This window comes from Periplaneta americana, chromosome 12, assembly GCF_040183065.1.
Source record: "Periplaneta americana isolate PAMFEO1 chromosome 12, P.americana_PAMFEO1_priV1, whole genome shotgun sequence".
NCBI classification, from domain to species: Eukaryota; Metazoa; Arthropoda; class Insecta; order Blattodea; family Blattidae; genus Periplaneta; species Periplaneta americana.
The window spans coordinates 139,027,576-139,050,260 of NC_091128.1; the positions used below are offsets into that span (position 1 = coordinate 139,027,576).

General features: G+C 33.8%; 1 protein-coding gene across 9 annotated transcripts in view; it reads left to right on the plus strand.

The window, feature by feature from the left end:
- Positions 1–17,823, plus strand: part of Ask1 (apoptotic signal-regulating kinase 1) — a 155,014-nt gene extending 137,191 nt beyond the window's left edge. For 4 of the 9 annotated variants that reach the window (XM_069842136.1, XM_069842141.1, XM_069842142.1 and 1 more), the window contains 7 exons: positions 292–397; positions 681–876; positions 979–1,131; positions 2,739–2,889; positions 3,213–3,289; positions 8,078–8,173; positions 9,743–17,823. In XM_069842136.1, coding sequence (XP_069698237.1) covers positions 292–397; positions 681–876; positions 979–1,131; positions 2,739–2,889; positions 3,213–3,289; positions 8,078–8,173; positions 9,743–9,848 — 885 coding nt within the window. In that variant the 3' untranslated portion in view covers positions 9,849–17,823. The remainder of the gene's footprint in view (positions 1–291; positions 398–680; positions 877–978; positions 1,132–2,738; positions 2,890–3,212; positions 3,290–8,077; positions 8,174–9,742) is intronic. The other 5 variants (XM_069842137.1, XM_069842138.1, XR_011335326.1 and 2 more) reach the window with 4 other exon arrangements.
- The last annotated feature ends 4,862 nt before the right edge of the window (positions 17,824–22,685 follow it).

The window sequence follows — 22,685 nt, forward strand, 5'->3', positions numbered from 1 at the left end:
TCAAATAAAGTATTTTGAATGCCATATAGCCTAAAATCTAAGTTACAACGAACTTAATTTATGTTCCAATTTTCATCGAAATCCGTTCAGCCATTATCGCGTGAAAAGGGAACAAACATCCAGACAGACAGACAGACAGACATACAAACAAAAATTTCAAAAAAGCGATTTTCGGTTTCAGGGTGGTTAATTGTATATGTTAGGACCAATTATTTTTGGAAAATCGAAAATTACCAGAAAAATTTCGGCTACAGATTTATTATTAGTATAGATATGATTTTTTTTTTCCAGGTTAATGTTGTATTACGTCTTCACAGTATAAAACCTCACTGGATGTTTGCATTGGACAATCTAGTCCGAAATGCTGTTCAGGCAGCTATAACTGTTTTATCACCAGGTAAGGAATTCTGTGACAATAGATGTCTCACGTGTTGTGATTATACTGAACTGTTGATTCTGATAATGTTCTGGCAATTGACATTCCTGAAATTTTATTTTGTTTGTGTTTTACTATTAAAATCATAGTCATTTTTTTTTTAATTTTAATGTCATATTTTTTAGAAATTTAAGGACATTTTTCTGTGATCTTTAGATCATAAACTTCCGAGCTCTAATTATAACCATGTAAATTTGCATACGAACCACATCATTACTAACTTTTTATCATTTTTAATTGTTAGAGTTAGGTGTTCATTTGGGAGGACAAGATCACCCTGATGGTCCATCAGGGGAGCCAGCTGAGGAGGATTCGAAATCTGCAGTTTCTACCGTAAACTCAAATAAATCACAAAAGACTGTTGACAGCTTTACTGGATCAACCAAATTTCGGATGGAGTACAGAGAGCAGATGGGCATTCTAAAAGCTGAAAACATGAGGTAATAATGAAGTTTTTATACAAGTTTGTGTCATGATGCTAGGTCACGATATGGTTAGTTGGTTGATTGGTGAGAATGTTAAGTTCATGATCTCTGATGCAGGTTATTGCAAGAACTGTTAGAGAGCCAACGAACCTATCAGGCCCTCCTTAAACAAGGACTTGAAGAACATAAACTTCAGGTTCAGGTCTTAACTCAAATGATGCAGCAGTTGAATTTGGTAGCTGGTGGAATGAAATCACGTACTGATACAGGGTGAGCTATTAATTGATAAGAACTCTGTAATTATATTTTCTCTTCTCCTCTATTATAATTGGGCGCACCTTTTTATCCTCTGGTTGAGTGGAAGAGAAGGCCTCACGGCCTTAACTCTGCCAGAAAAAATAAAACATTATTATTATTATTATTATTATTATTATTATTATTATTATTATTATTATTTGACTGGCTAGAGTGTTGGCTTTCCACCTGGTAACCTAGATTCGAATCCTGGTGAGTCTAAATTAGAATTTATGGTTGATAAAGAATGATGCTTGGTGATAGGTATTCGCAGGGTACTCCTCTTTGCCCCCCTTGCATTACATTATTGCTTCATGAATCACATTCAACATGCCTCCCATGGTGCACTGACAGCAACACCTACACTGGCAAAAAGAATTACAGCTTCGACGTGTCACTCATAAATGGGGTCATTTGGGTGAGTGATGCAAAGTGAAATACTCGCCATTGCATTGTTAAAAAAGTTCAGGGCAGAAAAAGATATCAGATGATAGACAATGTTAAGATACGTGGATTGTATGCAGAGAGGAAGGCAGAAAATAGGAAAGATTGGAGAATGTTGACTTTGCAGTGGAAGACTTAAGGTACGGTCACACGTCGCTACTTTTGCAGCGCTGCAGTACAAAAAACTGCTCAACTCTTGTACTGCGACGTGTGAACAACGGTGTAACCCCAAAAGTAGCGGCTGCCAAACCTGCTGCCTGCTACTTTTCCATGCTGCGCGCAGCTTAGAAGTAGCGACATGTAAACAGGGTTCTCAGGGTTGCAGCCGCAGCATTTTTGATATCGGTTTTGTTGAAACTTTTGCTGCAGTTGCAACCAGTGTTGCCACCCAAATGTGCCAATGATACTTCTATTGTTTGGATATATTTTAATGTTAGATGTGATGAAAATAAATTATTTGTAACAGTTATTAAATGCACAACACAGTCTGAGCATATTTGCTGATGATATAATTCATTTTTTTATCTGTAGTGTAGTTTCAAACAGGAGGGTTGCCAACATTGATTACGTGAATATGCTGTTGGTTATCATTTAAATACATAGGCGTTTTTAAAAGCTTTATAGTAAAAATAATGCCAATTTTTGAATACTAGTTAGGACAGAAAAGCAAATAATAGATAAGTAAGCTTTCACATGAATTTCTTAATAATGCGAACATAACCACAAAATGTATTGAGAAGTCAACACGGAGATGGAAACCTGCAGCATGACTGCAGCTGCAAAAGTAGCGCCTTGTGTGTGAACAGACACGCAACCTCCAGTTGCAACTTTTGCTGCACTCGGATTGCGCAGCACTAAAAGTAGCGTGCAACACTTTTGGCTTACGTGTGAACATGACACGCAACTTTTGCAGCTGCAGTACAAAAGTTGCGCAGCAAAGTAGCGACGTGTGACCGTACCTTTACCCTTGAACAGAACACTATGAATGAATGATTAACTCATTTCAAATTATTATTTTTTTTGTTCACTAGATGTGACAAGTAAAATGAAATAAAATGTCGAGGTTAAATAAAAAAATTAGAATAGATTTTGAATGGAATAAATTTTGATTTACAAAATATATTTATTGCACTTTTCAGTTACAGTTCCCAAAGATCTGGATGCTCCTCTAATGAAAGTGCATCCCCCTTAGGACTTCTTCCACAGATCAGCGTCACAGACAGCTCAGCAGATCCTAAACTCATAGAATGGCTTCAGAGCCTTCACCTTGATCAAGGGTCTATAGATAGGGTGAGTATTATGTACTCAGGTTTTATTTCCAAACGAAGTTATGAACCTTGTTTATAGAATAAAGCCATACAAAATTGTCAGCAGTGTATGTGTCAAATAATAGATGATATTAAGATATATGGATCATATGTGGAGACTAAGAGGAAGGCAGAAAATAGGAAAGACTGGAGGATGCTGAATTTGCAGTGAAAGATCTGTCCTTTATTAAAAAAGTTGCAATAATGAATAAAGAATGAAGCATTATGCACAGTATGTTTGTGTCTTATTATTTAATCATTAGCAGATTTTTTGAGCTTAATTCACTTATGTGTTTTGATTTTCAGTTTCTGTTTGAAGAATACTGCCTTGATGATGTTCTGTTATACCTTACCCGTGAAGATCTCAGGAGATTGTACCTACGGTAAGATTTTTGTGTTGTTAATCAGCTAAAAAAATATATATATTTTTTAAATATGTTTATAAACAAATTTTTTTATCTTCTCGTTGTAAGCAATATGCAGTAAGTATTGTGGATCTGGAAAAAATGTGACTAATGATAATGTATGCTCGACCATGCTGAAATGTAGTAATTATACACCTGGTAGTAGCCCTTTAATGAACCTCATTAAAGTACACCTATTCATTATAGTTCAGTTGTTCAGCCAATGAGAAATCACCATTGTAGCATTATAAAAGCGCAAGTATTGATTATTCTCGGATATGCAATCAAAAGACAACTAGCAAAACGTCATGGAGGCTGGAAATCCAATACTGTCACAGAAGGTTATGTTTTATTACTATAATAATTAGCGTTAATTGTAAATAATATTCAAATAAATTCAATTTGTCATCTCGTTTTTCAATTGTAAATCAATTTCCAGCTTATATCAAGCCTAATGTTCATGTTATTCTCTAGATTATGTCAAGGTCATTGACATTCGTGTTTCGGAAAAAATAAATACTTTCGCGTCTGCGCACATCTCACAATTCAGGTCAGTTCCACTCCTCACTTACATAACCATAACATGAATACTTATGAATAATTTCAAGTTAGAAATATGGTCGAGCATAAAAAGTCGTATGAAACTTGCCTATAATGGTAATTAAGACGCTCGTATGAAAATTATGAAACTCGCTTGCGCTCGTTTCATAAACAAACATACTCGCGTCTTAATTACTATCATTATAGGCTCGTTGCATAATGTACTGTTACTGTATAGTGGTCATTTTAATTGTTGTCTGACATGAATAATTGGCAAGTATGTGTTATTTAATGTCACTCTATTTCTTTTAATATTCAGTATCATCATCATCATCATCATCATCATCATCATCATCATCATCATCATGAATGTTGGAGTTTTAGACCATTTCGGTCTGTTCCTGTGGATCCCAAGATGCCCTTGATCTTTTCAACTCTTTCTCACTCTTCCCTGTTCTCAATGTCCTCGTGGTTGGTATGACAAGAATAAATATGGAAAATGATCTTTTTTTCATCCTGTGGACAGGATCACTCCACTTTCTTTATATTGGATGATATTTGAAGTATGTAATATTAGGATAAATCGGAAAGTAATGCACAACAATTATTTTACGGAATACTATTTTAGTTAGGACATTCCAAGTTGGTGGATAGTTAGTTTGAATCTTGCGCTACAGGCAGCAATGATTCGATCAGATGTCACCCTGGCAGAACGAGCTATAATTACTGAGTAAAAAGGCGCGTTTTCTACCATCATTCACTTGTGAAGGGCAGCGAGGTGTAGTCCGTTTTTTTGCGAAAAATGAAAAATTCGAGTGAAATCCACAGGGAAATATTGGAGGTGTATGGCGCTTGAATGTCTGGACCGTAGCAACATCTCCAGGTGGTGCAGGTTCTCGAAGAAGTCTGTCGACAAAGCACGTTTCGGCCGACCAGTGACTGCTGCAACACCACCCAATGTCAGAGGCATCATTAAGGCGGCAATCATCCACCCTACAGTCCAGTCTGACTTTTACCTCTTTGGACCAATGAAGAAATTCCTAGGGGGGGCAATGCTTCAGTTTAGATGAAGAAGTGAAATCAGTCGTGCACAGGTGGCTATACGCCTAAAAAAAAGGAGTTTTATGAACGAGGTGTACTGAATATGGTGTCACGATGGGAGAAATGTGTCGAGAGACTTGGTTCCAATGTCGAAGAATAGGTAAAACCTGTAGCTTTCTTGTGCATTATTTCGTTTTGCTTATCTATTAAATATGTTTCCTCAAAAAATTGTCGTGTGTTACTTTTCGATCAACCCTCGTATATCCCGAATATTTCCATTTCTTTACTTATCCAGCCAGGTATATCCCAATAATGTTATCTTAAAAATTTCATATTATGGGCAGTTCTATTTTTCTCTTACATTTTTTGCTGAGTATTCAGATTTCATTCTGTGTGTAAGGCATGATTTTGAAGTAATCTTGTGTAAACGTAACTTAGTATTTGTGTTAATTTGTTTTCCGAAATGTATTTTTATTATTCCATTTAATTGATTGTATTTCTTAATTGTGATGTCAATATCATTTCTGTGTTCAGAGATTAAAAGGCCTGTTTAAATGTTTTCCTAAAAATCCCATGGTTTTAGTTCTTGTAAAGGAGATTTAGCAATTTTATTTAAATGTAATGCTGTTAATTGTAAATCATGTACTGTTGTTGCAAGTATATTCAGTAACATAACATAAAATATAAAATTCTAATTACAGTAAAATTCCTCGTAACAGGCAATACCAAAACAATGACACTTTTGGCTGGGCCAAAAAAAGATGTTTAAATCTGCCACATTGCCACAGTCTGGGCCGTCAGTTTTGTCACATTAGGACGTTTGCACGAACTTTTATTTTCAGTGAATATTTGAACCTAAAGTTTGTGTATTATTTATGTTGTGTGATGTGTTTTAATAAAGAAAATCCACACAGTTTTTACGTTTTTTTAATTATGTTCGGACCATCAGTGTTGCCACGTTAGGAACTTCGCACGAACTTTTCTTTTCAGTAAATATTCGAACCTAAAATTAGTGTATTATTTGTGTTGTGTGATGTTTTAATAAAGAAAATCCAAACAGCTTTTATGTTTATTTAATTATGTTAGGGCCATCAGTGTTGTCACATTAGGAAGTTCGCACGAACTTTCGTTTTCAGTAAATATTCGAACCTAAAATTAGTGTATTATTTGTGTTGTGTGATGTGTTTTAATAAAGAAAATCCACACAGCTTTTATGTTTATTTAATTATGTTCGGACCATCAGTGTTGCCACATTATAAAGTTAGCACGAACTTTCCTTTTCAGTAAATATTCGAACCTAAAATTAGTGTATTATTTGTGTTGTGTGATGTATTTTAATAAAGAAAAGCCACACAGCTTTTACGTTTATTTAATTATGTTTGGGCCATCAGTGTTGTCACATTAGGAAGTTCGCCCGAACTTTCGTTTTCAGTAAATATTCGAACCTAAAATTAGTGTATTATTTGTGTTGTGTGATGTATTTTAATAAAGAAAATCCACACAGCTTTTACGTTTATTCAATTATGTTTGGGCCATCAGTGTTGTCACATTAGGAAGTTCGCCCGAACTTTCGTTTTCAGTAAATATTCGAACCTAAAATTAGTGTATTATTTGTGTTGTGTGATGTATTTTAATAAAGAAAATCCACACAGCTTTTACGTTTATTTAATTATGTTTGGGCCATCAGTGTTGTCACATTAGGAAGTTCGCCCGAACTTTCGTTTTCAGTAAATATTCGAACCTAAAATTTGTGTATTATTTATATTGTGTGATGGGTTTTAATAAAGAAAATCCACACAGTTTTTATGTTTATTTAATTATGTTTGGACCATCAGTGTTGCCACATTAGGAAGTTCGCACGAACTTTCGTTTTCAGTAAATATTCGAACCTAAAATTAGTGTATTATTTGTGTTGTGTGTTTTAATTGGAAAAATCCACACAGTTTTGATGTTTATTCAGTTATGAACAAGTTATAGAGAAATAAGCTTCACATGGCTGCAGTTTCAACATTTAGCACCATGTAATACGAACTTTTTTTTCGTATATACCAGTAGCATTAAATTATTCAGCAAAATCTCGTATCCAGAACTAGTCTGGTCCCTTTGATGCCGGATAAGAGGGATTCTACTGTATTTTGTGAGTTTACAATAAGATACGATTGATGAGAACATGATTTAGTTCCTAGAAGTAATGATGCACATATACATTATGGTCTTTTTCTTCTTTTTCTGAAAAAGGTTGCATGAAAATACGAGACATATCTGAAAATGTAAATTCTGTTTTGTTGTTAAATTAACGAAATGATGATAAATTACCAGTGCTCTTTCCAACTGAGCTACCCGGGAACTCCACCCGACACCGTCTCAACTTTTCCCTTTATATCCACAAAACTCGCTTGGGCTGACGAAACGCCAGAGACCCACATCGAGTGCACACAATCTCTGTGTGACTTGGAATTGTGGTTTTCTGTTAACGTACACAGTGACGTATATACATATTATGCAAATCTAGTCTTTCAGGTAAGGCTCCCTGTAAAGCAGATTTGAATAATTTCAAGGGAAAAATTGTTCAGGGGCCGGGTATCGATCCCGGGACCTCTGGTTTTCCCTTGAAATTATTCAAATCTGCTTTACAGGGAGCCTTACCTGAAAGACTAGATTTGCATAATATGTATATACGTCACTGTGTACGTTAACAGAAAACCACAATTCCAAGTCACACAGAGATTGTGTGCACTCGATGTGGGTCTCTGGCATTTCGTCAGCCCATGCGAGTTGTGTGGATATAAAGTTGAGATGGTGTCGGGTGGAGTTCCCGGGTAGCTCAGTTGGAAAGAGCGCTGGTATGTTCAACCAGAGGTCCCGGGATCGATACCCGGCCCCGGAACAATTTTTCCCTTGAAATTATTCAAATCTGCTTTACAGGTAGCATTACCTGAAAGACTAGATTTGCATAATACGATGATAAATTACGTTTGTCATGGGGGGGGGGACATGTTTCTGTATCTATTTAAGCAGTCTGCTGGATTTGCATCTGTTTTTCCCCCACTTTAAACTTTTTAGGAGAACAAAATAGCAAAGTATGTTGATTTTCTGGCATCTTTAACTTGTGTATTTGTAACCAATCCTGACAAGTTGAAACATTATCCTACCTGAAGCTATCTCATACTATTATTTTTCTTTCAGGGGTGGAGTTGAACTCCGAGTGTGGAAAGCTGTGTTGAAGTGGAGACGGGAACACCGCGCACCGTCAAACTCTGACCATGCAGGAAAGAATCACAGGTTGTCCCGTAATTCTACTCATACAAACACTGATAAACTAGCAGCTTTCAGAAGAAACAGTAGCGAAAGTCCAGATGTTACTGATTGATTATTTAAGATCATTCATTAATATTTCTTTTATTTATGCGATAGGTCACTGAATCAGATTGCCATTGTGTTTGAAGGCAATTACACGTCTATGAATTTTGTAAAATACGAATTAGCTTCAATGGGTAATCGTGAAAGTTGTATTTTTATTTAATTTCTACTTGAGATGGTTTATTACAAACTAATTTGTAAGAAGTGATATAGAGCAATATTACTTCTATGAAATTTGTAGCTTGCTTATTGGGCAAGACTAGTCACTTATATAGTTGTGTATATACTTTCATGCAGGAAAATAATTTTAGTACCGACACTGAGTACATTGAAGAATTAGTGTGTATGCATGTATGTTTTGAAAATTAAATTAGCGCTGTATCAGCAGTACAAATTTATTATAATCACTGTTCATTAATTAATTTTTTTTTTTTTCTGTAAAACCACGAGTCATTCCATAAGTTGATGGTTTCCTCTAATGATTGACATGGTTATGCTTCTCAATAACTGCAGCATCTTTATCTGGATGATGCTTTTGTCTTGCTCCTCTTCCACTAACAATAACGAATTAATTTGACATGGATATTTGAAGAGTTTGCGGGAAAAACGATGAATATCACAATTTTGTTAAGGTTGATGTCATTATCTAATTCAATGGATCACTACGAAATTTAATGTTGTTCTTATGAAAAATGGTAAAAAGGAGAATTATCACCACGAATACAGTAATCCTTTCCTTTATTTTCTATAGAAACAGCACTACATCTTGCAGTTATAGACTCAATTAGATCATTATATAATCCTTAACAGAAATGTGACATTCATAGTTTTTCCCGCGAACTCTTCATTTGTAAAAGTTTATTTTATTCATATCGTAGATCATTTATTAAGAACAATTAGGTTAAATTTAATACACAGGAATTTGAATGCATTCTCTGTAGACAGAACATTGAAAAGGAAAGTACTCTTAATACTATTAACTTGCTAGTAATATGTATTATACTGTATCAATTGAAAATTTAAGAAATTCACACTGTGAGCTTCGAATTTTTTAATAGTTCTTTTTTTTTTTTTTGTATAGTTCGGTTGTTAACTATTGTACACTATTTGTACATTTGGAGTTCCTAGATTTTTATTTTTTAGTGTTGATAATGTAATCAATCCTATTTTTAAGGGATGTTTCCCATTTATTTTGAGAAATGTATTAATTTTGTAGCATACAACATATTTTTATCTTATTGGGATTTAGAGGTGTTGGAATGATAAATTTTTTTCTTCTACAATTGGAAGGATATTTCAGAAATGTAGCATGTTCCTTCTAATTGTAATGGAATAAGAGAAGTCAATTATTTCTCTCTTCTCTTCCTCATTGATCTCATAGTTCGAAAATGTGTTGCATGTGGGAGTAAGCCTTTTGGTTTAGGGTTGCTGTGTTTGTTCATATGTTTTGGAATGACTTGTGTAATTTTCTCTTCTGTGATTTTCTTTCAGCTCTTCAGTAGATGATGGGTTTTATTGTGGAACGTATTTCTTTCTCATTGCTCTTCTGGTGTTATATCTATTACATTTTTCCTCTTCATCTTCATCAGTGGATTAAAACCTCATTTAAGAGAGAGCAGAGTTTTTCTTTTCTACACTCTACTATCATACACTACAGATATGGATAGTTAGAGCTTAAGGAGTTCAAGAACGAAAATTAGGAAGACAGTAGCATAACCCATGACTTAATATGGTCTCTCTTCTCCCAAATACGAATGTATTTTGAACTTAAAGAGAATTGGCTGTTTGTGTATTGGTATGTATTTTATCCTAAGGATGCATGGTATGCTTAGTTGTGTTTGGAAATGTTGTATTGGAGAGAATAGAGGTAGAAATGGATAATGTACTGCATTGCTGGGTGTACGTATGGGGCAGTTGCTTTTTATTCCTCCTTTTGGAATAAATATTTCCTGCTTCAGACCTCCTGCATATGATGTGAGCCAATAGTACAGCAGTTGTACTTTGTAATATTTCATGTGCGGTGAGTTCATTTATAACAGATAGAAGCATAGTATAAAGTTATTCTAAGAAATAGATGATATTACATGGAATATCATAGCCGTTAATCTATTAAAATAAACTTACGCTGATCATGTTTATTCTAGAATATTAGCTAGCAGCTGTTTGTCACACTCATTCTTATCGGTGTCATCTTCCTCCTCCTCCTCTTCCTCCTCCTCCTCCTCCTCTTCCTCTGCTTTCGTTTTCTGTGTCACTATCTTTCATCTCTTATAATTGATTATTCATTTTTTTGCTTCAGAACTTATAGGTTGGTTCACATGCGTGCTAGAGACATTTTCAAGTTAAGTCTATTTCATCTTGATGTTAATACCTATATTTTTTTTTTAATTCCTGTACCCTAAATGTTATAAACCGTGGCTGGTTATGTATAGAGAGCGGATTTTTATGTGCTAAAAAATGTAAATATATTTATTTTTTATGTACTAAAAAGTACGAAAATATTTGCTAAAAATAAAAAAAATATTTCTTTTAAATATGACAAAAATACCTTACTTAGCTTGGAAAAAAAAAAAAATGTTACTAGGTACTCACCCACCACACTTGAGTGCTAGTAGTTGGCCTAGAATTGCAGTGAACAACAAAGGTCATCTCCAAATTTTCCATCACAAATGCATGCGGATCATCTCTGAACAATGACTTATACTGTGAAAGCGATCTTTCCACGTCACAGGACATCAGACGTGCATATTTAAAGAGAGGAATGTCACAAACACAAACACCGTCAATTTCACCTACAGGCACACCCTCCAATACTTCAGCAACTTTACACATCTTTTTACATCCACTGCTTTTTCCAAACACATTCTGGAATTTGTTCCTTAGTACTTGTACTTCTGAACCTGGTAGCGAGTCTAGTTTAATTTTCACGGCACGCACCTCCCTGTTTTAGGCAAGAGGTTTTTGGATGTTTTGAGTTTTTTTATGGTGTCACACAAAAATCTTAGATTTGCTAATAGGAAAGCCAAATCGTTTTTTAAACAAACATCTTGAAGGATATCGATTGACGAAGCCCGATAACAGGGAATCACAACAAGATATATTGTCTTACTTGATAGACATGAGCGAGAGGCAGAGATTTGTTTAAATTAAATAATGCTCATACCTGAGCTCTTATCTGTTGTGTTTGACAAACAAAGCGTGGAATGAAATCATCTTCAGCAACAATAAACAATCCTAATTATAGGTGTTGCAAGATCTCTCCTCCTAGTCCATGTTAATTTATTCCCTAATAATAACACTGATATGCTGCCTAGCAGTTCTCAGATCTTGAGGCGAAACTATTACAAAAATGGATCACGGATACACCACACAGTGCTTAAAAACACAAAGCAACCAAGAATTCTTAAAAAGATAACGTACTTCTGAGTGATATAATTGATTCAGTTTTAAAATATTTAAAAGTTCTTGTAAAATAAATGATTTAAGTAAAAAACTCCAAGATTTATGTGTTTATAATAGATTTCCTGAAAATATGTATTTACATAATTTTTTTATGAAAATATGTGTTTTTTATATGAAATAAAATTCGGGTTTTAAACTTGAAACTTCTTGTTCGGAATTTTTAACTTTGTTAATTGTGTTTTATCACACGCAAAAAGAATATTTAATTACATAGGAATCCACTCCTTACTTATAACAGATAGAAGCATAGTATAAAGTTATTCTAAGAAATAGATGATATTACATGGAATATCACAGCCGTTAATCTATTAAAATAAGCTTTGATCACGTTTATTCTAGAATAATAACTAGCAGCTGTTTGTCACACTCATTCTTTTCGGTGTCATCTTCCTCCTCCACCTTTTTCTCCTCTTCCTCCTCTGCTTTCGTTTTCTGTGTCACTATCTTTCATCTCTTATAATTGATTATTCATTTTTTTTGCTTCAGAATATATAAGTTGGTTCACATGCGTGCTAGAGACATTTTCAAGTTAAGTCTATTTCATCTTGATGTTAATACCTATATTTTTTTTTTTAATTCCTGTATCCTAAATGTTATACACCATGGCTGGTTATGTAGCACACATTTTGCTTCGTTTTATCACTACTACTTGCTTTTCTGGACAGTATATTTCAGTACACATTTATTTATTCATATGGAACATAACTCTGTTTTACGGACAACTCAGAATTTGTTTTGATGCACAGTAGGACTGAACAGGAGAAAGGTGGCAAGTGGCTAGATGATATGATTAAAGGAAGTCCAAGCAATATTATCCTGTTTGCTGTAACTTACGAACACACACAACTTCTGTTTCGTCACTTTATAAATTATTTTAAATTATTGTAATGTTTAAGTGTACATGATATTAAAAATTATGATTAATTTTAATTTAAGACATAGAACATAAAAAGAACAACATAGATGGTAAATGAAATAAGTATAATAAATCCTTCAATAACTGTCTATTTTAACCTAATGAGTAGTACAAGAAATTACATTAGGTCATTACACAATAAAAATATGACTAGCGCTTTTGCCAATTAAATGGCATCTTTAGGTCTAATTAGCATACGGTAATGCTTTAAGCATAAAGATGTAGGTAAAATGCAACATAATAAAATATGATAAAATACATGATGTGAGATAATTACAATATTATGAATGACTGCACAAACAGAAAGCAATGTGATGATAATAACTTGAAAAAGGTGTGATAGTTGTAGTAATGAAACCTCATATAGAGTCTAGATATTAAAATACAAAATCTGTGCCTTGAATAGAAGTCTGCAAAAACATGTATGCAGCTTATAAGTATAAAGATGACACAGTTAAAATGGGTAAAAATTGCAGCAGTCATCACGACGCAAAGAATGGTAGCATGTTATGAATCTGTAAGAATCAATAAAACAGTGTTTAAGTAAGGAAAGTAGACATATACGGAGCAAAAGAAAGTTATCTAGCAATAAAACACTTACGAAATTTTGGAGCTGTAGGAAGAACCGATGTTACATGACCAGTTGCGTGGTGTTGACTGGTGCATTGACATGTGAGAGAACCACATCATGATGTAAGTGGAGGGGAGTACGTGTTGCAGTTTTTAGGATTAGGTAATTGTTCATTAAGTAAAGAAATATTATTACCAAGAGATTTAGCTATGTAAAATTCTTCTGCAACTAAATTGATATTCCCGTTGTTGATAGGTTTTAAAATTTGTAAAGCATCTGACATTTTTTTTAAGTTCATGGTTATTCTCAATTAAGTGGGATGCGAATTTTGATCTATTACGTCTATGACAAAAATCTGCTTTATGTTCTGAATATCTTAAAGCGTTACCATATGCTAATTAGACCTGAAGATGCCATTTAATTGGCGAAAGCGCTAGTCATATTTTTATTGTGTAATGACCTAATGCAATTTCTTGTACTACTCATTAGGTTAAAATAGACAGTTATTGAAGGATTTATTATACTTATTTCATTTATATGCTAACTTGTCGGACCAATATGCCTCTTAATTATAGATGGTATTCAAACTTTTATTTCACCGTTTTACAGAAGAATGCTTGCCATTTTGACATCACTTTGTTTTAAAGATAATAAAGTCCAAATGCTTGCCCTCACGAGCTATATACTCCTGAAACAGTGACTGTGCGTCCTTCTGTCTCAAAAAATATGGCCTTATTATTCCAAATAAAAATGAGCTTAGTCACTACTGAGCACAACAGCATCGTCTGGAACATTTTCCAATATATATGTGTGTGTATTTATTCACACTGCAATGGGTATATACCCGGTGGCATTGGTAACTAATTACACTCAATAAAGACAATAATAAACACAATTAATAAAAATACAATTAATAATAATACTAATAATTAATACTAACAATAATTGATAATAATAATAATAATAATAATAATAATAATAATAATAATAATAATAATAACAGGGAACATCCTAAATTAAATGAAGCACGATCAGTTAAAATAACATTTAAAGTAAATCTAATTTGTACCTTAAACCTATGTTCGAACTAAAACCCACGAGTATGATATGTTCATATCTGCACAAGTACCTTTCAACACTACACTCATTTCGCTGTCCACTCACTCACTGCACTGGAACTACGACACATTTCACTGATTCTATCCTGATTTCACTAACACTTCAAAAACATTTCACTGTTCAAATACTTTGCACTGCCACTATAAGCAATAAAGCTTCACTGACAGGAACACGTTTCACTGACACAACATAATTCTTCACTGATAGAACACTTCAGTAACAAAATATCAATTACACCATTTAAATACTGTGTATAATTATCGTCTATTAGTAAAGTCCTTAAGCCTATTTTTAAATACATTTTTGGTTGTTGGTAAAGCCTTTAGTAAGTCTGCAGGTAAAGCATTCCAGTCCCTGATAGTACATTTGAGAAAAGAAAACTTTCCAGTGTCCGTCCTCTGTCTTCTTTCCCTCAATTTATATGAGTGGTCGTTCCTTGAAGAGTAATTTGGCGGCTGCAACCTATTTTTTATTTCTCTCCAGGCAGGCTCACCTCTGTATGTTTTGAAGAGTGCGCATAATCGAATTTGCGTTCTCCTGTCCGTGAGTGTGTCCCATTTTAATGGTGAATTTTTCTGACAATACTTGAGAGCCCGTTTTTGAATCTTTTCCAGTGTCTTAATATGTTCTAGTCTGTAAGGATCCCAACATGCAGCACCATATTCCATTACTGGACGTACTAGTGATTTATATGCAATCTCTTTGGATTTATCAGAGCCTTTTCTTAGTACTTTCCTTAGTATGGTCTCGCAAACAGCTTGATGGTTGAACCAATCACATTCTCGAAGTTCCTGAACCACCATAATTTTGTAGGGATAGAACTTGAGGTGTAGGTGTAAGATTCGCCTGACACTCCGATCAGATATTCCCAATGTCAGAGCACGTTTAATGGCTGAACATCATGGAGATGTGGTAACAGCATATTTCATTGTTGCGATATTCTCGGGAGTCCGAATGTTGCGACATCTACCATACGACTTCGGTTTGAAAGTTGAACCTTTTGTCTGAAATTTCTCACCCTTAACAATTTGGTTTTATTATCAGGAATTCTTCCGTGTTGACATACTCTGAAATAGGTACGAAATTGCCGCTGCATTGCAATCACAAAATCACCATTTTTTTAAATATGCTTCAACAACAAAATTCACGATATTCACCAGTCCACGCCATGATGGTAACTAAAATGGCATGACTTGTGCTGCTCAAAGACATATACCACTCAAGCGCAACTATCAAGATACCTGTGCGGCGGCAAATTCAAACCGGCGAGATGATTGTGCTGGACTCTGTAGAAGAGAGACTAAAACTGGGTTAATAATCCGTGGCGCTACAGCCCGTGAAGGGCCTAGACCGACCAGCCGGCTGCTGGCCTCACGCCCACATGCCGAAGCAGAGATGGACGATCATCCAACCAGAATGGAGGTATCGTGTGGTTAGCACGATTATCCCCCCAGCCGTTATAGCTGGTATTCGCAACCGGATTTCGCTACCTATCGTAGCTCCCCAAGTGCATCACGATGCTGGGTGGGCACCGGTCCCATACACTGGCCGAAATTTCATGAGAAAATTTCTTCCCCAATGAGGACTCGAACCAGCGCGCATTCCGTAACATGAGTCCTAAGCAGGATGCCTTAGACCACGACACCACGGCGCAGGACCTAAAACTGGGTTATTGGAAGCAAATTGTGACAACTATCGGTATTAATACAGATTTTCATTTTTCTCATTAAGTAATGAAGCTATTTTCAATAGGCAATTTTATAGAGCATTAAATTTAATTAAGTTCAAGGGCAGTGTTTTAGAAGGAAAGTGTTATGGATTAGAAAAATATTGGAAATGTTAAAGATCAAAGGCATCTCATATTGTGGAAATACTTTAATCATGGTTACGGTTTATGAAACTCTACAGCGAAGAGGTATTGGCAATCACATGTTTTGAATTGATAAAGTTTTGAATTTTGTGATTTCTCTGGTAATACATTCTTGACAGTCTAACTTTTAAGGTAATATTTACAAAATGTTCAAGAATTGTAAGGAAATAGCTATTTGAACTAAAAGTTTTTTTTTTTTTTGCTCGTATTTAGACATGTATTGTCTGTAAAACTGGCAATAAAATACTTATACCTGCATACAAATCCTTCATCTTTATAGAAGGAAGCCATGTTACTTGACTAGAAAACTCTGCATTCTTCTGATTATCTTGAGCTGTATAGATCATATGAAGGAGGTTTGAAGCAAGGAGTAGTACTTTTAATGTTAGCTTTTTTTTAAGATCTTGAGATGGTGAATGTTATTGTCTAACCATTAAAATACTAAGAAGAATAGAATAATATCCACATTTCAGACATAACTGTAGCACGGTTGGAATTGATGTTTGTCAAATATTTTAACTGTAATATTTATATATAAGAAATTTCTAAATTGTATAATTTCTTTTCTTAGATCTATGTACCTTTTCACACTGGGTCTCTGAGTTCCGGTATCATCCAAAACAACATTCAACATTATATATTATTGATATATGAACGAAGGTCTGGTGAGGAAAACAAAACATTTAATAAATAACTACAGTGTAATGAACTTCGTACTGTCCACTTAAGATGGCATTCATTTAACAGAAGCTATGTTAGGTGGACGAATTTCACAGTTTTAAATTCTCAGTCTCGAACTACAAAACGAGGAGACAATGGGTGTTCAAGCTCTAAAAGTTGAGAATTCACTTCAATTTATTTCGTCCTGTAGATCAAGTTTATTTATATAGGATATGCATTAAATGTAAATTACCGGTAGTTAAAATGCTGTATACAATATAATTTCATACCGGTAATTATATACTAGGCCATTACAATTTTATACAAGGCTCTTTTCCTATTTCTCAAAACATATTACGGTAGTCAATCACATAAACAAGGAAATGAAAACTACAATACATAATCTGATTAAGCAAGACAAATGTAGTTTATTTATTTTTCCAAAAATTCTTTTATTGAGTAATAACATTTATTGATCAGGTATGGCACCAAGTATTGTAGAGTGGATGTAGTGTCTGTTGGAAGTGTTTTTTAAGCCTTGTTCACAAGATTTCCGAAATCTAATAGTAGATACTGAGTTACAGGGATTGAAGAATGCATCTAATAAACCACGTGCTTACATGAAGCACACATAAGCATCTTATCTGTCACATATAAGCACTCAGGTTGCAGTTTTCTAGATGCATGCTTCAGTCCATGTGATCAGTTCTCTATTGTTAGATTTCTAAATCTAAAAACCTCCCAATGGATAAGTTACTATGTCGATTCTAGTACACCTTCTTAACTTTTTAATGCCTAAACACTTGAGGCCTAGTAATGAGCTACCATTACTGTTATCACATTTGTATTATCTTCCTCTTGTTTCTTTTTCTATTTCTCCTGCTGCTTTTCTTTCATTCTCCTGAATGATATGATATGATATGATATGATATGATATGATATGATATGATATGATATGATATGATATGATATGATATGATATGATATGATATATGATATGATATGACATGACATGATATGATATGATATGATATATAATATGATATGATATATGATATGATATGATATGATATGATATATGATATGACATGATATGATATGATATGATATATGATATGATATATGATATGATATGATATGATATGATATGATATGATATGATATGATATGATATGATATGATATGATATGATATGATATATGATATGATATGATATATTTCTCTCATTAGGGATTCTGTCCTGCTGGTCCTTCACATTTCTGTATTCAGGTCAGTATTCTCCTACTTACACTATTTACAGCTTAAAACATAGATGAATCGTGACTTAATACCTGCTCTTAACTATGTCTTTCGTGTCCTTTCACTTCCACTTACCCTTTCTTCTAATTTATCACACTTTATTAACCTACTTCGCTTCTCTTATTCTCAGTTACACTAATAGCTATTTGTAGCCTACTAATTTTCTCATTCAACTTCACCCCCACCTTTCTCATAACTAAATAATTTCCCCTGAACGTAACATAAATACCTTTAAATTTATTAACTATAGAAGACCTAAACCCTTGTTGACTATTTCAGGAAAGACATAACCTATTATTAAATTCACTGTCGAAATAGTTTTAACATAATCACATTACTGCTCGTACCCTAGAACATTGGTTTCACTTGATTTATAACTTGGTCTTAAACAAAACAATTCCATAACCTTGACAAAGTTCATCCATTCAAATTCATTTTTACATTATATAACAATCCTGCTATTATTTCATCCCACTAATACACCATTTCCTCAGATTATATACTGTTTTTTTCTTCCCTACTGCCCCCTCGTTCCATTCCTCCTGAATGTTAGTAAGATTTTGGAAAATACATAGAATATGATAAGCTTCGTAAACTAAATTAAACATCATAATTATCCTTATCATTCTGTGTCTTAGGCCAGATAATTTCTTGGATTCTTCTAAATTCTTTCTCTTCCCCCTGCCCCTGATATGTGTGTTGAAAGTTATTTTTGAATTATATCTTTTTCCCTAAATAAAATGTAGCTTGAATATATCCACAAATATATTTAAATTTTGGAAATAAAAAATATATTAAATTGAAAGAACTAATTTACTTCCAAGTGTGAAAATTGGTAATATCTTGATACATGTCAGAAAATTCTCAATAATTTGTCATCTATATTCTATTAACTTGTAAGCATTAATTATTCTCTTGAAGATACTGGAAAGTTGATAATATCTCACAGACTACCAGTGCCCATTACCTTGTCGTTGAGAAATAATGATGGTCTCTAAAACTGTCATCACCACCAGTGTTTGTAGTACACAGTAGGGCTTTATATCTGAGCTTAGATTGAGAGAGAGATATTGTATGAAGGCCGTAAAGGCCCATAGAGAGAAGCAAGGTATAATTTTCTGTTTTTACATCTCTTGGGAAGAACCTTTACTAATCATTTTGGATCTTATAATCATTCTAGAAGTAATGGCATAGAGAAAAGAATCTGCCTTTGACTCAGATCTTTTCAGTCCTTTCCCTGCAGTCTCCTAATTTTACAGATATAGAAGAGTTGTCTTTCCTTAGTATATTTATCTTTACGTAATGCTTGTGTTGTTCATAGTTTTTTAATGTGTTACGTATTTTATTGATAATTTTGTCAATCTATGCTGCAGCACCTCGTTCATGATTATAAATATTGCAATCATAAAAATTATGGATGAATGCCATGGAGATAACAAATTCGTGCAATTAATTTAATTTCTCAGTTTTTCTCCAGATTTTTATTATAAGCCTAAAATGTAGTGGGAAATGTAATTCTTAATTATTTAGTACACTTAACATTGTTAATGTCTCTATGTTTGCTATATTTTATTTGAATCTGAAGAATTTTTCTTATTTTAGGAAAATAAATCCATTAAATTCTTTTATGGATATCTTACAACTTTATAAACATGTTGCAGGCAAAAAAAAATCTGAACTCTTAAATCATCACATTTCACCTAACCATTGTAGATCATTACTCATTTTAAAAATGCTCATATCTGCACTCTCGCTCTCTGTCTCTCTCTGTATATCTCCTTCTGTCTGTCTCTTTTTCTGTCTATTGCTCCACCCTGTTTTTCTAATTTTCAAGAGCTGCAAGAAACATTGTTTTCATTAAATGTGAAGAAGCAGTAGCTTTTCTTTAGAAATACACTTTTTGTTAAGATATTTTAAATCCAGAACTTAATGTAGTTTTCTTGTTTATTTAAGATATTATTTTTTGAAAATCATCACACTTCTTTTGTAGTATGTACAGCATGTCTGAATTCTGAAAAACTATTTTTAATTTAAATGAATAGTCTCTCGTAGTCAAAACAGTTTAGTTATCAAATTTCTTTAAACTTTTTGAGCACTGTTTCTTCCTTTTTAAGTTCTACTTTATTGTACAAAGTTTTAAATGTTTTAAGTGTAAAATAGGAAATGTTTTAAAATTTCTTTCGTTAATCTGTAATTTTTTCCTCTTTACATTAAAAGTAACAGGAAACGGAATATTTTTGACTTAACAGAAATTAAGCTACCTTAGTAATAGTTTAAAAAAAAAGTCAGGGTTTGTTACAGTACTGAGTATGTATAACATATTATGTAACGACAAGATAAAGTTTAGGCTTTTATCATTTTGTACATTTGTGTGATAGAATTTGTAACTGATTTCTTTTCTAATAACTTACGTTTCATTATTTCAGATTGGTTAATGAAAATATAGTTTTGTTTTAGCATCTGCTTATAAGTAGAAAATGGGTGTGTGGAAGAATTTGTTGTGTAAATATAAAATGTATTTAATGTGTTCTCTGTCCTTTGCTAAGCCCACCATGTAATGTGGAATGCCAATATATGAGACTTTAATGTAGAGATTACAGTATCCTGAAGTCTTGTGTGTTTGAAATAACTATCACGTCCCACGATTTTGGGACATTAAACTGCAGATACAGACTGCCTTATTAATTTATTATTATATAATATATATGTATATAAACAATAATTTGTTCCTCTTGCTTCTTTTTTTTTAAGAAGCTACTGTTTTCAATATACTGTACACTGTCTCGTTATAAATTTGTTGTAAATGAAATATGTTGTTGTTGTAGTGACCTGTTAATTATAATTTTAGTGGAATAGAAAGAACACAGTGCCTTCGTTGTGCCTCTTAGAGAAAAATGAATGAGCTACATGATAGCTCTCCGTGTTTGAATAGATTTTGTGTACAAGTTCACATAGAATTCACTTATTGAACACTAAGCAATTCTGATAAAAGATTGCTTTAAATAGTAAGACTAACACTTATATAAAAATAAAATTGATCCCTCTTGAAATAATTTATAAAGTCCAAACAATTATTAACCGGGAACAAGATGGTAAAGTCTGGTACACTGTAACAAGACAAGTAACCGGTTTATATATTATATATATAATTGAATTCAGCAACGATGTTAGGATTGAGTGATTTTCTGTAACATTCATGCTTTGAATTTTAACAGATTTAATCAGTGCTTTTTTTCTGGAAAAAAGTTTACCGGAACTCTATCACTCGACCACATTATATAACAAAATCGTAGGTTTAAAAATATTAGGTCTACATACCTTATATTACAGTAAGTTCCAAACGGAGCTCATTGATTTTAAGTTCGGAAATTTTTCGATTTCGAGCTATAGTTTCAGGATCAATAACGGAAGATGGCAGCACTATATTGCATGAGTTACTTTTGTACCAACGATAATAATGAGAAAATGTAATCTCTTGGACTCCGCAGTGGCGGCAATTTTAATTTTCAATTTCGCTTATAAAATATATCTCGTTGGAATTTGTAATGGCAAAAAGTTTACTGGAACGCGTTCCAGACCGTTCCGGCTGAAAAAAAATGCTGGATTTAATAATTAATTTTTCGCAGATTTTCCCTCACCTACAAACATAAACTGAAATTTCACTTAAAAATTTGTGTACTACAGTAAATACAGTGTGTTTACATCACGCTTGATCTGAAGAACATGGGCGGGAGCAAGCCTGTAGAGCTCAAGGTAAAATGTGGCATTTTAGATCTGTAATCTCCAGTGTATTGCACTCATATAACTTTCATTAATTAATGGCATGCACACAATCATAATTTTATTTCATTAACCTGTGTTATAGTAGTTGCTGAAAGTGGTGTCCATTAGCATTCGGACATTCCCGACATCTTTCGATGAAATTTGAATTCACACGCAAAAGTTCTGCTTTCGTTATTCTTCTAATTTCTGTTCTTATATTGTCTTTCAGTTCATTGATGGTGTGTGGGTTACACAAACCTGGCTTTCAGGTAGTAGTTCCCTGTAAAGCAGGTTTGAATAATTTCAAGGAAAAATTGTTCTGGAGCTGGGTATCGATCCTGGGACCCTTCGCTTAGCGCGCGAACGCTCTACCGACTGAGCTACCCCAGGAACTATACACGACACCGTCACAATTTTTCCTTTTTGTATCCACACAACTCAAATGAGCTGACAAGACGCCAGAACTCAACTATGAGTGCACACAATACTGTGTGACTTAATTTGTGGCTTTCTGTTAACGTACCTCCAGTAACGAATGTATTACACAAATCTGGCTTTCAGGTAGTAGCTCTCTGTAAAGCAGGTTTGAATAATTTCAAGGAAAAATTGTTCCAGAGCCGGGTATCGATCCCGGGACCCTTCGCTTAGCGTGCAAACACTCTACTGACTGAGTGTGTAGGTTATTTCTATAGACTCTATTTTTTTAGGATTCCCCATAAATAATAATCGCATGTGGCAAAAATCTGGGGAACATGCGGGCCATAACCCTGTAGAA